Source organism: Pseudorasbora parva, chromosome 5, assembly GCF_024679245.1.
Source record: "Pseudorasbora parva isolate DD20220531a chromosome 5, ASM2467924v1, whole genome shotgun sequence".
Lineage (NCBI taxonomy): Eukaryota > Metazoa > Chordata > Actinopteri > Cypriniformes > Gobionidae > Pseudorasbora > Pseudorasbora parva.
In genome coordinates this window covers 35,816,048-35,833,221 of record NC_090176.1, presented here as the reverse complement: position 1 = coordinate 35,833,221, position 17,174 = coordinate 35,816,048, and the positions used below count along the sequence as shown (strand labels likewise).

General features: G+C 39.9%; 1 protein-coding gene across 2 annotated transcripts; it reads right to left on the bottom strand.

Moving 5' to 3' along the window:
- Window positions 1–2,783: 2,783 nt before the first annotated feature.
- ankrd50l (ankyrin repeat domain 50-like) lies at window positions 2,784–17,007 on the bottom strand. Of its 2 annotated transcripts, none has more exons than XM_067444061.1 (6): window positions 16,605–17,007; window positions 14,202–14,464; window positions 12,629–13,338; window positions 8,967–9,214; window positions 4,089–7,694; window positions 2,784–3,851 (listed from the first exon to the last, which is right to left on the bottom strand). In XM_067444061.1, exons 3-5 carry the CDS (start codon window positions 13,096–13,098, stop codon window positions 4,090–4,092), a joined length of 4,323 nt encoding a protein of 1,440 aa, XP_067300162.1. In that variant the 5' UTR covers window positions 13,099–13,338; window positions 14,202–14,464; window positions 16,605–17,007; the 3' UTR covers window positions 2,784–3,851; window position 4,089. The 2 variants fall into 2 exon arrangements, with proteins under 2 accessions (XP_067300162.1, XP_067300163.1); XM_067444062.1 differs by having other exon boundaries at window positions 14,202–14,460.
- Window positions 17,008–17,174: the final 167 nt, after the last annotated feature.

Genomic DNA, 17,174 nt, shown 5'->3' with positions numbered 1-17,174 from the left:
TATTTTTTTCTTCAAAATCCATCGCTTTGCTTAGCTTCAAAAGACCTTTATTAAACCCCTGGAGCCATATGGATTACTTTTAGGATGGATGGATGGATGGATGGATTTTTTGGGGGCTTCAAAATCGTGACCCCATTCTCTACCATTATAAAGCATGGAAGAGCCAGTATATGTTTAAATATATCTCTATTAGTCTGAAAGAAGATAGTCATATACCCTTAGGATGGCTTTAGGGTGAATAACTCATGGGATAATTTTCATTTTTGTGTGTCACTTTAAATATTTCTCATATAAATCTCATATAGAATGTAGTAGGTTGACTGACCTTGGCATGTCGAAATGTAGATTCATAGGGCGTGTTTGTGCATTGACATTTGTTTTGAATCCCTGGTTACTTCTATTGCTTAGCCTATATATTGTGATTTCTTTCACAATACATGAAGCATTGATAATACTATAGGCTACTAGTGACACAGAAAGCCATTACCAGCAGGAGGCAGTAATGATACATTCTTTGGAAAGGAATTTTCATGAATGAAGGGATTAAAAATAAAACTACTTAATTAAACCATTCACAACGCAAATGCATATAATGGACAAGGCTCCTGTTCAAATATAAACGTTCTGCTTTCTGAAATGTATACATTATGTGTTAATGTCTTTTACTGTTCTTAAGATATAACATTAAAGAAGATTTTCTGTTTGAGCATTTCTGTTCATCATTAATCTGTTTTTGGAATGGCAACAGGAATGTAACAAACGAATGTGAAATATTTTTGGTAAGATTCTGAAATCTTAAAAAATGACCCATAACCACTGGAATGTTTTATTTAAGACTTCTTTCCTACTAGATTTCTATAATGACTCACAACAATGGTCAATGACAACCTCTCGAAGCTCAACAAGGCATGTTGACTAACAAACACACCCCGTCTGCTTAGAGTTTGAATTTAGACTAAACGCATTCTTTTGGTTTATTCCCAAAGAGCAGGATACTCCAATCAAAATGGCATTATTAGTAGAAATAAATTAATAGAAATAGGCTATGTTTCATGCTTTTTGATATCCTTCCTCTGTCCTAAAAATGGATTGTTATTCAATAGAAATGTTTTCCTCTCCCTTGTTTACGATCTCAGAGGATGTGGTGTCTTCTTGTCAGGAAGCAGAGCCTTGTCTTCAACTTTGTGTGACTGAAGCCGGAATTAATTCGACTAAGGTTCTCATCACAAGTCCACACCTCCCTTTCCCCCTCATGTGCAATGAATGACCTTTAACAGTGGTTTAAGACACACTTTCATAGCAGATAATTTGTTTATATTTATCAGTGTCGGATACGGTTTAGACAAAATGGGTAGATGAACCTCCCTTCCGATTCTTTTATTTTATTATATAATATAATATAATATAATATTTGTGTTTTATTACGACTTACTGTAGCTAAAAGGAAGAATAGAAAACATGTTTTACACCACCATTGTCTGAGAGATCCAATATAATGGTTGCAATGAATAAGGCATATAGTAAAGAATGTTATTTAGAAAGGAATGTTAGATGGCCCTTAAAGTGTCTCAAATAAAAATGTATCCTGCAGTGTCTACAAGAGAGAGAGAGAGAAAAAATCCCACCTATAAAAGAACTGGATGCAGGGTGTCCTTCATTATAGAGGAATGCCTGAGTTTACAGTTTGCCAACCCCAAACCACATCAGCCACAATAGAGTAAAGACTGTCTTGGAATAATAATAAAAAAAAGAATATATATATTTTAGAACACCGATAACCAACTTTCAAAAAGGAAATAACATGCTTTAAAATGTCTCAGTAGTCTGAGAAATTAAAATGTCTCAGAGATTTTTAAATGGATGATAATGACATAGTGAACCGTTTGATATTGCGTTTATGAGGCCTCGCTTGTTGTAACAGTAACAATTTTACCACAAGTCTCAGTGTGCAGCTGCATATTTGAGATCCTCACGCAACCTATAATAATGAGCTTATGGATAATTATTAATATGGAGCTTTTCTCTAGATGACAAACTTGAGACAAAGAGTTGCTGAGAGTCACTGTTTTTGTTTTGTGCATGTCTTAATGAAATGTACCATTGGTCTATGTAAGAGTAAAACATTTTGGTTGTGTGTAAGTTTCTTGAATATGGGTTGCTATTTTTGGTTATAACTATTGTGTCTATATTGTTGGCTGTGTGCGCGGCCAGTTGTTTGCTTTGAGGGGATTATGAAAGTAGCAAGTCAACTTTACAGGTGCTCACAAGGGTGTGCGTGCGTGCGTTTGTGTGTGTCAGAGAGAGAGAGAGAGAATTGTTAACCATTACGAGGATGTACAAATAAGGAAAACCTCATTGAAGAATGTGACATTTTCACATTTAGAGCATGGGAGAAATATGGGCCACACTCCAGCTCAAAAGAACAGAAAACATTCTCTTTTTTCTGTTGAACATGAATGTCCATGTCCACATTTGTTCCTGTCTTTATAAAGTAAATTAAAATTCTGTGAATTGATGCAATTCAATTCAGCCAACTGAAAAATTTAGATGTAATCAGTCACTAGAATATTTTCAATTGGAGAACTATTTTTTTTACAGTGTATTAATCATGGGTCAAATGAACTCGTATACAAACTAGATATTTTTGATGGTGTCCATATGAGTACTATATAAATGTGAGAAGAGAGAGAAATGCTAATTGATCTGCTGCATGCAAAACAAAGGGGTTTGCTTGTTTCTTTCCCATATAACTTTGCAAACAGACACACACACACAAAAGCATTTACAATGTTTTAATTAGTGCATCGCAATAAATTCTTACATACAAAACAGTATAAACATTATAAATTACCCATGGCAAAGTGTAAAATTCACATCACTCTCTCTTCCTGTCACACCTCCTAAGGTTTTTATGACCTTCCATTTGAATATAGTCATCCTCTGATGAGCATGTATATGAGATTACTTATTTCTTCCCTAACTACGTCTGTCTGATTTTAGAACAATACATTCTCACTTTCATTTTACTGTCTCTATATAATTCAATTGGAATGAAGCTTTAAAATATTAATTTGCCTTGCTTAGGGATCAACTGGCTTTGAAAATAATGACAATACTTGAAAATTAAAAGCTCAGGTAAATAATTAGTAACACATCTATGTCCTGAAGCATCTTTAAAGGACACAAACATTGCTAATGACTTAGTCTAGCATACAAAGCCACTAAGTGACAGTGGCGTTTTGAAAAGCCCTTTTTTTGTCCCAGCAAGTCCAAGCCTGGGTGTAAACCAGTGAGTCTAAGCAATGTACAGAAAATCACAATTTAAAATTTGAATGAAGATACTTTTCAATTTTGTCCAACATAAAATGAAGGTAGCACTTCTGAGCACAATGAGTGTCTATGAAGATAAAAGAGTGAATGGCTGTTCAGTCTATGAAAAGTTTTCATTTATGCCATGTTGAGTTGTGCACAAAATCCCCTGGGGTTCATATGTCAGCTTTTGTAAATGCACAACACCAGTAGAGGAAATATTCATAAGTGTCCCTTGAATGTAAATACATTTTCCTGTAATTGTGTGTCAGAGTATGAGAGAGTGCCAGCTGCTCTCCATTGTGACGGTATAAGGAGGAAAAGCTCTGGAATGTACACAGCTTGAGGCTTTTAACTCAGGATCCTCTAGGCTCCCTATGTCTTTCCCTCTTCTTTTGTGCTTGGGGGTTAATGGGTTGGAGGTCAGTGTGTTATAACGCTCTCATCTGCCATCCTCTTCTACTCTTAACATCTCCCACACACAGTGCAGTGATTACCCACACAACCCTCACCTCCTTGAACTCCTAAATGTCCAGGTTTGCCTACAACAGACAGAGTTGTCATTAGAATTCCAGACATTCCAAGTCACAATCATAAAGACTACCGCTCAAAGTACAGTGTAGTTCACTTCAATCTGGCATAATAGAAAACTGCTTGATAAGACAGATTTTGGGCATACTACATACAAATAGGCCGATATTAAATCAATTAATCAAATTTACATTTATTAGAAAATTAGAAATGACAAGACAAATGTAATGTTCTTGTCAATGCCTTACCTCAGAGAGGGGTTTCCCGCTTGTAAAGTGCTGCACTGGTCGGCCCTTCAAACTGCAGCTTAATTGCCTGTTTGAGATTTAGCTGGGGGTCTGTAGTTGTCATGTTAAACTCATTAGGTAAGGCACTATGTGGGGAAATAGCTGAAAGGTCAATGATTGGAGACATGGATGTCTTCTGAACTGCCCCCCAGTCATTATTTTGTGCATGGGATTGGATGAGAAAAGGTGGATACCCCAAAGGGGGGCTTTCCCTAATTTTTGTCTGTCTAATTGGGCCCTCTTGGTTTGGCATCACCCCTAAGGAAGCCATAATGGAGTTCCACTTTAGATCAACTCCTCCAGCTTGTTTATGGCTTTTCTCCATCACATCCTCAATGATGTAAGGAGTTTTAGGTTTTAAGAGGTAGTTACCATCCCCCAATGACCCGAGCCCTTTTAAAGGTTTGTCAGGCAGTTCAGTAAAGGTGCACTGTTCATGTGTGGGACTGCTCTTGGGTACAGTCTTTTGATTATGCCTAGATGCTCTTCCCTGAAGACTGGCAGGATTGGAGCCTGGAAGAGGCAAGGTGGATGGCCGACTGCGTGAACGAGGAAGTGAATGTTGTTGGATCTGCTGGATGAAATTTAGGCTGTCAGCAGGCACTGTCTGTACTGTGGCTTGGGAGTGGCAGGTGGAGGAGGAGGTCTGTGAGGCAGGTATGGAGTGGAAACGCTCTGCAGTCGAAGCTGGGGAACAGGAGGCAGAAACTGAGGATGAAGATGGAGAAGATGTGGCTGGGACTCCATCAACACCCACCTCTCCTGAACTAAGGGACGCACAAGTCTTAAATATGGCTGAAAGGTAAGAGGTGTTGGGAGCACCACTTGGTGAAAATGGTATGAGACCTGAAAAGGGCTTTGCACCATAGCTCTCCAGAAGTCGCACAATCGTAAAATGACCTTGTTTTCCAGCTACCTTTACTGGGGTGCGACCATACCGGTCCACATTGTCTGGTTCTGCACCTTTTTCTAAGAGCATGGCCACAATTTCAGCATGTCCCTCCTGAGCAGCAATGCTAAGGGCTGTGGCACCCTGCTGTTTGCAACTCAGGTCTACATTGAGACCTTTAGCCCTAAGGAGCAGCCTGCCAGCAGCTGCATGACCCCTCCATGCCACAGAGTGCAAAGGAGGCCGACCATCAAGGTCTCTTGCATTTGGGTCAGCTCCATGTTTCAGCAACAGTTCAATACCTTCCAAGTCTCCTTGCCAAGCTGCTACATGGAGTGCAGTTCGCCCTTCTGCATCTTTTGACTCCAGAGGGACACCACCTTTTTCTATGAGTAGGGTGGCCATGTCTAAACGGCCCTCTAGGACCAGCAAATAAAGAAGAGGTCTTCCTTCAGCATCACGGACATCAGTGTCAGCCCCTCTACGCATCAATAACTCCACAATCTCACGATGTCCCTGCAGAGCAGCCGCACTGAGTGCAGAGTGTCCATCATATGCACGGTGATCAATAGGTGACTTTCGGTCAAGAAGCAGCCTGACTGTACTACAGTGCCCTTCTTGTGCAGCCAGAATTAGAGGGCTCCGTCCCTCTACATCAATCTCACCCACACGTGCCATGCTACCTCGCTCTGTTAATATTGCACACACACTTTTGTGACCTTCACAGGCTGCAGCATGCAATGGAGTCCAGCCTAGGTCATCCTTGTGATTTTCATCCAAACCCCTGTCCAGCAGTGCTCTTACAACTTCAATGCTACCCTTTGCTGCAGCCAAGCAAAGAGCGGTGCGGCCTTCTCCATCGATCCCATCCACTGCTGCCCCCCAAAACAGCATACGATTAACTGTGCCAGCATGTCCCATAGCTGCAGCCGCAAGAAGAGGAGTGACAGCAGAGGAATGAGCTCCAGAACTTTCATCTACGTCAGCTCCAGCTTCTAGGAGGAGTTCAACCACTTCCTCGTGCCCTTCATAAGAGGCCAGTAGTAAAGGGGTCAGTCCATCTTTGTCCTTATGTTCTGGATCAGCACCTCGCTCCAAAAGAAGATTTACAACCTCTCCATGACCTCGTCCTCCAGCTGCTGACGGCACACACAATGCAGCAACAGAAAGAGCAGTGCGTCCATCCCCATCTGCAAGATTCAAATCAGCCCCTGCACCCAAAAGGATCTCCACTGCCTCTTTGTGGCCCATGTAGGCTGCAGCTATTAGTGGAGTACGTCCCTCACGGTCTGAACGGTCAACTTCAGCACCATGTTTAAGGAGGGTCAATAAAATTTCCTCATGTCCACCCCAAGCTGCTGCTCGCAAGGCTGTCCGGCCATCTGAATCGCACCCATCAATCTCTGCCCCAGCTTCCAGAAGTAGACGCACAGCTTCCTTGTGGCCACCCCATGCAGCAGAGCGAAGAGCAGTCCATCCCTCACTGTCCACATGTTCCAGCAGGGCCTGTACTGCAGGACTCTTGCTCCCTTGCTCCTGCATCCACTCTAGCAACACCTGCAGTACACCAGCATGGCCTTGTCTGGCAGCAAGTGTCAGTGCAGTTTGGCCCTGGTTGTCATTCACTGAAGGATCTGCTCCACGGCATAACAGCAATACAGCTACATCTACAAGTCCAGCATGGGCTGCAGCTGCTAATAAAGTACGTCCATCAGATGGGTCTGTACGGTTCACACTGATACCACTGTCAAGAAGAGCTCTCACAGAGTCTTCCCTCTGTAATGCTCGTCGAACTATCCTGCTTCCTCCCCCAACGCAGTGAACCCCCACACTGGAGCTATTTTCAGGGGAACAGCTTGCAGGGTAAATTCCACTTTTCATTAAAAGCTGTAGTACATCTTGCTGAACTAATACAGGTGTATGAGGAGCTGATCGTATATTAGAAGAACAGTCTTTTCTGGAACCATTAAGAGATGGAACTCCAGTCCATAGCAACCACAGTGCCAAGAGAGATGGTTCCTCTTGATGAACTCCACTGTTGAGAAGGTGGTGGGTCAGCTGGCAAGTCTCCTCTGTACCCAAACTACTGGCTCGAAAAGAGAGGGACATGGCCAGAGAAAGGTGACCATCCTTCACACAACACAAAAACTTCTGTGTGCAGTATTTGACATCAGTTAACCATTCTGCAAAGCTGCTGTGAAAGAGGAGTTTACTGCCCTCAGGGCCATCTACAAGCAGAGATGCCAGAGCACCCATCTGTGCTTGGAAGTCACCAATCACAAGGTAGGAGTCACGGCTTCTAGCAATAGTGTAGAGTTGCTCAGAAGTTAGTGGTTGTGGGGATGCCAAAAGGATATTCAGCAAAAGCCTAATATGGGCAAATAGACTTCGAGGAAAGAGTCGCTGACAGAGCCATAGATAAAGGCCATTCAGTGTGCCAGGAATGTCCCTAATTTCTCGAAGTCCTACTAGACCATGTGCAACACCATCTAGTACTCGTTCAAGAAACAAGAAACAGCCACCACTTTTGATGTGCAAAAGATTAAGCATTTCAGCTGTCTCTGGTGTAAGTTGTCTTCTCAAAGCCCCGTCCTGGTCAAGCCTCCGCAGGATATATTGCTGTACATCTCGTACAGTTGCAGGCTTTCTTAAGTCATCCAGACACAACCTCCTAAAACCTGCAGGATAGAGAGGCAAGAGATAAAATCAGAGCGGTGTACACAACAAAATCAGAGACAAATTTAAATACAATAATGATTAAAGCTTCATGATGGGAGAATGCACAAAACGCAAGTGATCCATACGCAGAACCTGCTGCAGGATTTCAATCACTAAAAACAGCAACACTAAAATGCTTAATGTGAAAAAAGTACCTTAATGTACTAAACCAATGGTCAAAAGATCAAATTCAGTTTCAGTATACAAATTATTGATGATGCATACTATTTACAGGTGAGCAAATGAACTCAAAATATGAATGCAACATGGTAAGCATTTTCTTTATAACAGTTTTCTATGGAAAGCTGCTTCACGAGAAACATGAAGTTGTGTTTATATTATGGATTAATCTGCTCACCTGTACATAGTCTGCAGCATCAATAATGTGTTAAATGAATTTGGTCTTACTACATTAGTACTTGGTACAAACCTGTTAAAAATGACTAGCAGGGAAAGGAGGAAAGCCTTGTTTTGCCTCCAGATGGGCAACCCTATAAGAGTAAGACGTCTGTATAGTTTCACTGTATTTTTTTACATGTCTAATTCCAAACATTTTTGCTGCTTTAAGTTACTATACAAATTAACAACGACACTACAGCACACGTTCTTTCAAAGAGAACTCAGGTGTGAACGCCCTTAAAAAGTATCTGTTACTACTGTTTTTGGTCTCTAAGCAGCAGTAGTACGAGATATGTTTATCATATTGCAGTCCTAACTAGAATTGTCGCATTTGTCAGAATAAATGGAATATGCTTTTAGCAAGTTGTGTAGAGCAACAACATCTCGTGGGTAGAGGTAAAATATGATGGTCCTCGAGGAATTATAAAGGCTGAAATATGCACACAACTACTGTACAATAGATTGTAGTCTCTTAACGCTACACTTCAGATGTCATCCACTAAGAGCTAATGAGTGCGTGGGATCATTGTATCATAAGACCCGGTCATTTTCATCAAGTAAAACAAAGCACTACAAAGCCATAATATTTTGGTAAAAAAAAGTCATAAGTTGTATGTTTGGCAATACTGAATGTTTGAGTGGACATACAATTTTGAAGAACATAATTAGTTGTTACAAAATATTTTTCTACAGAGAGAGCAAAGTCCCTGTGCATGATTTGAACTAAGATGAGCCATTCACAACAGAGAGGAGTATATAGCTATAGCTAATATAGCTAATCATCTCACATTTCAGTGCTTGTAAAGTGGTTTAAAAATCTTTCAAGTGTGTACCTGAGAACATCTTAAAAATGGCTTTGTTCTGTCTGCGTGCAGAGCAGACCAGCAAAATCCAGGGAGGCAAGAGCTGTATGTATCGGAGCAGGAGCTCTGCAATAGAGGAACTCTGATTGGCTGTAGATCCTGATATTGCCCGTTCTACAACTCCATTACCACCACAACACCCTGAGTCCAATGAATCCACCACAATGAATACACTGTGAGCTGGTGGTGTCAAGGACATGAGAGGCTCTAATACTGCCCTAAAAGAAAAACAAAAAAGAGGAGTTTAGACTATATTGTACATAACGGCATTATAAAGACTATATTGTACTTAACGGCTGTATACAGCAGCACAAACAATTGATAGTATGCAGTCAGAACAATGATAGCATGTGACCACTGCTAGTACCACATTGTCGTTAACCACTTAGACATATGACTTTTAAACTCACTCGACCTTACCTGCAAGACACTGATATAGTCTTAATTTAATCTGTTACCAAGAATAGGGTGGGAGGGGTAGGGGTGGGGGTTATTTTGGTAGAAGAAACATAAAAAAAGAGGAAGGAGAAGCAACGACAGACACATTTCTCTAAACAACAGTGAGCAAATGACAAATTCAATCATTTTAAGAACGAGAAATAGGAAAGAGATGTCATCACATATGAATGAAAGTCAATTCAGAACTATAACAGATTTAAGAGCTTATCTAAAAAGGAAGCAAGAGTACAGAAATGTGGCATTGTTTTGTATAGAATGGAATTTTGCGACAAATGTATGTAATAAAATACATCATCCTTTAAAATGCAGCAGAGTTCTTTGGATGTTTTATTTTAAAGCTTTCTTATTCATCAGCCTTTCAAATACAACATCCTTTAAAATGCTGGAAGTTCTTTGGATGTTTTATTTTTAAACTTTCTTATTCATCAGCCTTTCTTTTTGGCCACTTCTTCTGACTTAAGGTGTGGTGCGGAGGCATTGTGACTCAGTGTTATGGAAGCTCAGTGATTTCCTGTTGCTTCCAAGGCATACCAATAGACAGTGAGAAGGTGCTTTCTTATCACTCATAATTACCTATCCATCTTACTTTTATTACTGACCCACTTCACTCACTGTATGATTGCCCTTTTAATCAAACGCTTAAATGTGATGCGGTATATGATAAAATCCATTCATCTTTTCCAGCCTAATATGCAGAGACAGCTACAAACTGTTGGTTTCACAAAACACTGAGGTGCTGTTAGTCTGAGCATACTCATACAGATTAAAGCATGCTGCTACCTAAATCAACGGCATGACTTCGGAACAGGACTGTTTGTGTGTAAATGTAGTAAATTGTAGCAAAGAGCACAGGAGCTACTGAAGTACTGCAAATGATTTTGTCGATTTGAACCTACACTTTTAGACTATCAATATTCAATGAACAGCATAATTGTCAAACCAGAAGCATTGTGTTCTATTTAGAATAATCATAGCTCATATTCTAATAATTCATATCCACACTTTCTTTTTTTTTTAGCAAACAAAGTGTTTTAAACAGCACACCTTATTCTGTCTATCATGGGTGAACGGATCAGTATTGATGTTTCTCTCTCATACTCCCGCAATAAAATGTATAATCACAAGCAGGCTGCGTTTATCGGTTCCTTATCTCCAACACGTGGGCTCACATCATTTGTTGAGCTAATGCCCTTTTAACATGCTCACAGATCACAGCTTGAGTTGAACAACCTAATAAATGTACTTCCTGACTCATTCTGTCCACACAGACTAACTATGGGCTTGTCTTGACCCCAAGAATTCTCATGCTAGTTATAGTTGTCAAACAGAGAAGGGTTAAGAGATCAAGCTTAAAGGGACGGTTGTGTGACAATTTTTTTTTTTTACTTCAACAGAGGGAATAAATTTAAGGCTTGAGGTCATGGTCAGGCAAGATGATTACAGGATATACAATGGAACTGAGAATAGGTTACAATTGCTTTACTACAATTAGTACACTTCCATTTCACTATAGACACACAACAATATTTTCTATACACTAATCTTAAAGAAATATTCTCTGTTTATTACAACTAGATCTCTATTTTAGAGCTTCAAACCGACAAAAGACAAAATTATTTCCTTATGACAAAATTTCATGTCCAGAAAAAATAAGCAGTTTAGTTATAAAACAACCACTCTCTACTCTGAGGACAGTGTGAAGGATAGCTTATGAACATCTGAGAGCATGCTGAATACAGCAGGGACTGACGCTCGCATTTCACCTCTAAATTAACTCTTCCTACAATCTCTCGCCAGGACCAGAGGAAAACATCACAGCAGTTTGTCAGCATGTGTAAGGCAAATGTGGAATGTGGGCCTGTACGTCAGATTTGTGAGCTGAAAGAACTAGTGTAAGAGCAAACACTGAAAGGAAAAAGAGAGAGAGAGAATAGAGTAAGTTGTTGTCAGCATGGCGACCTCACCAACTCCACAAAGTGGCACGATTCTCAGTCTTTACCCCTTTTTTTTCCCCCTGAATGTTTTAAATAGCGTCATCCATCTGCACTGAATGCTGGGCTATTGTGATAACTGTGAATAGGCATCATTATTGCGACGAGAGGAATAAATAAATAAATATATGAGGCAGAAAAGCAGAACAATAGCCCCCTTTCCTGCCTTTGACATAGTCTTTCTGAGGGGCACCAGACGAAAAATACGATGAAGGAGGAAAATACAGGGGGTGGGAGGGTTTGGTAGGAAACAATAAAAGAAACCTTGTTCAAGCAAGATGCCACTGAGTGCATTTATATTCACAACAAACACGAAAAAAACATCAGCTTTTTATAAATAACTAGAAAATGTAAGAAAAACGTGTTTGCATATACACCAAATATGCCCTCGGCATGTCTCCAGAACTGTTTAAATGCAAAGCACATTGGGGTAACGGACAAACATCTACACTTTTCAGTTGAATTGTGCATAAACAGTTCACGACCTTTTGTCAATAACAGAAAAACATAAAGTGTTGTGGATTATTAAAACAACTGTCTTCTGAGATGATGATATACCGTTACACACAGCATCTTGAATTTAAGGTTTAATTGACTATTTTTTAACCTTATAACTCCTTGTTGAAATACGAAATGCTCTGACGCCTGACACTCTGCTAGACCAGAAACACAACGAAATGTCTAAGTCATTTAAAGGCCCCACTGAAGTGTCACTTTCCTTGCACAAACAATGTGAAATACAGAGGGAGTGTGTAAGGTACACCAAAGGCCTAGCTGTGAAACATCTGGGATTTCTCACAGGAGTAGTGCTTGGAGAGCAAACATGAAATGCTTGGAGAACTAAAGGCAGACAGAAATGAGTTCAAAGAGATCTTGAACAGTGAGTCATTTGTTGCAGAGCAAAAGCAACAGAAAAATGTGAGAAATTCTGAGTAAAGAAAAGGTGGTTATCAGAGTTGCTGAAAAAGCGAATGTTTCAAATCTCTATTAAAATTTTGCAGTTTTAAAGACATTATATAAAAACCTGATTTTCAAAAAGAAATGTAATAGCTACGGAGAATCAAGAAGTAAACTGATGTGTTCATTCATACAATTGTATACAATACAGTTCCGAAGAAACTGTTAATTTGAAAACATTATTGTGACATTGCAATGTATAAATTGTGATATTTATACACCAACCTTTTAAAAGTGTCATCAGGTGCTCTTTGGCAGTGGAGGGGCTCCAGGACGGCGGCAATAGCAGCACTGCTAATCACTTTCCTATAATTCGGTCCCAAAATTGGACTTTCCTTCAGCTGTTCAACCAATCCCAGTACAAATCTCCACACTTCAATACTGCCCGCATCCTCTCGCTGGCAATAGTGCCAGGCCAAACACCGTGACGCCAACCCTGCAGCCCTGCATACTTCCGACTGGGGCCAAACCAGTTCTGTGCAAAGGGCCGTCTTACCCGTGCCCGGGCCTCCAGTCACTAAGACCCCTGGAGAGACATGTACCACTCCCTCTACGGCCTTGGCGGCATCTCGCGCCTCGAGGCATCTTTTTATCTTCTCGAGGGCCCATTCACGGCAGTAGAACCGCCGGCCCCGTAACAAGCTGGGTAACATGCTCCTCATCTGGCTCTCAGGAGATGAACAGGGACGAACCATGAGGATGTACCTTCTTCCATAGTCCTTCACAGAACAAGCGAAGCAGGTGCTCTTGGAACGTACTTCAATGCGTGTACTGCAAGTTAACACAGAAAGAGCAGAGGGCTACGTTGGGCTATATGCAAATTAAAAGGGTTTCCGGATTGAAGAGTCAGAGAGTGTCCTCAGATAACTGTTGGCTGCAGGTGTGTTTGTATTTTGCAATCCCATAGGTCCAAGTTATGCTGCTAGTCAGAAGACCTGTAAGACAAAACAAACATAAAGCTGGAGGAGAAGGGTGTAATTCTGTCGATGTTTAAATACTTTCTCCTAACCCACTTTATTATGCAGAAACATTCTCTCAAACGATTTTTACTTGTATAGCACCTTTTATACATAAAATACAACAAAATGCTTCACAGTTCAGCATTTAAAAAATATAGAAAAATGAAAGTGAAACACTTACGAAGGAAAGTATTATAAAATTATATAAATAATAATGATAAAAATAATAACAATTATAGTACTATTCGAAATAATGACCTAAACTTAAATACCGGTAGTCTAATTTTTAGCACTCCCCTGTCTGTCAATGGTGAGATAAACAGAATATGCCATCCCCAACTATTGGTTGATCCAGTATGAATGTTTTGATAATACCACAGTGTTTAAAATTTCAGGGAAATTCATATTTGAGGTGGTTTCTTTATCAATGACTTCTGGCATCCTGTAATGTAAATCCCATGCAATCCTGGTGTTGCTATTTTAAGCCATTACTTTCAAAAAATGTGGAACATTTTACTGATTGAATACAGTTATTATATTTGCAATTCCATTTGGTGATGCTAGCGGCACAGAAATGAAACCCTTCACCTTTAAATGAAAGCATTTAACTCGCCCGTGACATGTGAGAAGGAAACGTTGAGAGAGAAACAGAAATAGAAAGAGGGTTAGAACCTGTCTGTCAAACTCCCATGAAAACGAGAGCTTGGACATGCAAGCAAGTTAAGGTGCTGACCCAACCCTCAAGTTAAATTGTCCTAAGCAATAAAGAAATAAAATTAAAGCTATATAGATATAATGAAACACAGTTAGTGAAAGAGAAACACAACACAAAATCTCACCTTTGATAAACACCGTTCATGGATTTCCCTTATGTTTTCTCCATGGCAGTCTTCGGTCTCGTCTCAAATGTATTTCCTCTCTTCACGTCTTTTGTTGCTCCTATCTTCCAGCTCACAGGTCATATGGTTTTGCTGGCCAGACTGAAATCTGCTCCTCCTTTCGCATTTTCTCCCCGGCTCCCAGCTGCTTACCGGTTTTTCTGGTCCTTTATCTCCTCCCCTCTTGCTCCTCAACATGTCAGGGCATGAAGTGAAATAGCTGACTGCAAGAAAGAGAGCGAGAGCACGAGAGAGAGAGAGAGCACGAGAGAGAGAGAGAGAGAGAGAGAGAGAGAGAGAGAGAGAGAGAGAGAGAGAGAGAGAGAGAGAGAGAGAGAGAGAGAGAGAGAGAGAGAGAGAGAGAGAGAGAGAGAGAGAGATGAATTAGGGAGGAGTTAGGGTTTGGGGTCAAAGTTTAAACACAGATGCATGATGACATATAATATATAATGTCTCTCTTCCTTTGTCCATACACATTCTCTTAAGGGAGTGAGAACTCATGGACAGGATCCAGATTGTTGCCCTAAATACACCTCACATGTCTGCAATTTATTTGAAGCCATAAAACAAAACAGAAGTATTTACTGAACAGCCAGCAACCTCATTACAACAAATACAGTGCTGACAGTGTATTTTTTTTACACAATGCCTAAATCAACAACTAACTGAAAAACAACATGTGGTGGTGGTGGGGGTGGGGGTGGTGGTGGGGAAGTGGTTAAAGATACAGGCTGTCTCCCCAGAGGTCGCAGGATCAAATTGTTACAGATGATCCATGAATCCTCTAACCATTGCACCCTCGAGGGAAGCGGCCAACCCAGGACTGCTCCAGGGGGGGCTCTCCCTGTAATTACTGTACTGTGGGTTATTTGGATAGTTAGATGAATAACAAGTAATATATGCATTTTTTTAAAATTATGTCATTGTCAGCATGTGCGAGTACGTAGGTTTCAAAACATAAAAAAAGGAGAAATATATATATATATATATATATATATATATATATATATATATATATATATATATATATATATATATATATATATATATATATATATAAATCACCCTAAAATGTATTTGCTAGCTTTATAGACTTTAGATTTTTCTATTCTATAGAAATATTCACTTCCATAATTTCCGAATATGACTCAGTGATGACTGACAAAATATATTTTATTAGCAGATCACATCACACATTTACCACCTTATATAAAGTAGCCTATTTAAAGTAGGTATGAATCAGAAGTTGCAAGTCTTTTTCTCTATTGGGATGTGTATGCGAGTGAAACGGCTTCTTGCACAAGACACATTTTTTTGGGATGGTACTTGATTTGGTCCATTGGGAATTGATTTGATGGTTGTGGTTTGCTATTGATGTGGTTAGATGTGTGTGACGGACGGGTTGTCCCACCCCGGAGCCATTAAACACATCATCAGAAACAAGATATTGCAAGATGGAGGGAAGCGATTCTGAGATTATCAGGACACATGAATTATATTAAAAAATGAGGTGCATGGGTGAATCATTTATAATAAATATTTCAATATTCCATATTTTGATTTCATGGTGGCTTCAAAGATTCACAGCCAAGACAGCCAAACTGGACACTTCTCATAAAGCTCATGGTAGCTATTACTTATCTCTCACCTGCCTATAATTACAGTTGTGACAAATGACCCTTTGCTTCATATATTTTCCTGTGTTAGAATAGGTAGTTGACATGAAAATCTAGGGACTGCAATGCTCTAGTGACACAGTACATGTAAAACAGTACATTTAATACATCTTATTAAATACTTCCAAGCTGGTTTTATAACCGCCTAAATTATAAAACAACATGGAATATTTGAGCATGGCTTTTTTTTTTTAAGTGCACATTTTTTGAAAACTGAATGCCTGAAATGTCTAAGGACAAGGCTATTTTACCGGTCAGGGCCAGTTCAATAATATATATATATATATATATATATATATATATATATATATATATATATATATATATATATATATATATATATATATATTTTAAAGTTCACGTCCATGTTATTTTATGTCAACTAACGTTACCCAAATACAGAGAAGGTAGTTTACGGTAACAGTTGACAATAGCATTTAATAATGCTACTATAAGCTTTTATCAAAGCGTCAAGTTACCCAAAGATATACTTATATCTTGAAAATTAAACCCACGCCTAGTTGGTCTCTACAGTTGAAAATATCTACTTTCAGTTGCCATTAACAATTAGCTACACCATGTTGAAATAAATGACACAGGAAGTCAACATAAGAAAACGGTGGATCAGAATAAAAAGATTTACAACCCTTGCCTCTAAACTCGGGTTCCAGCGTTCTGAATCGCCTACCGTTTAATTGACTGGAACTGGAGACTCGGCAGGTTACAGGTGCCGCATCTTCATCATTCTAACGCCCACCTGACGCTCACCACACCACACTTGGGCAGCAGAAACCCGAAGCCTTTGAATCCTTTAAGATGCAACGGTTCAATGATAATCTCGTTTTCGTCAGCATGGCAACAGATCCACGCGTGTCAACAGTGTCGCTCCACGCACTCCGATCGACTCCGACGCGTTGTGTTTTGTACAGTGTAGATGTTTGGTTACATTAAGCGTAGTGTTATTGTGCGTCGTGTCCGTCGATAATTCCTGTAGTTTTGCACAAATGCAAATCACTTAATGTGTCTGGAAAAATGGAGCATCTCGCGCACGGCACCCACCACGGAAGTCAGAAGCAGCTCTAAGTTTTCATGCGTCTTGATTGGTTTATTCGGACGCGACCGTAGTGGTCCACGAGGGGGCGCGTGTGTCAAGTAGTGTGAGAGGACAGTTTAATGCAGCAGTAATTCAAAATGGTTAAGCTTCAGGACATATTCCCTAATGAGCAAATGGAAACAAATATTGAAATATGTAAAATAT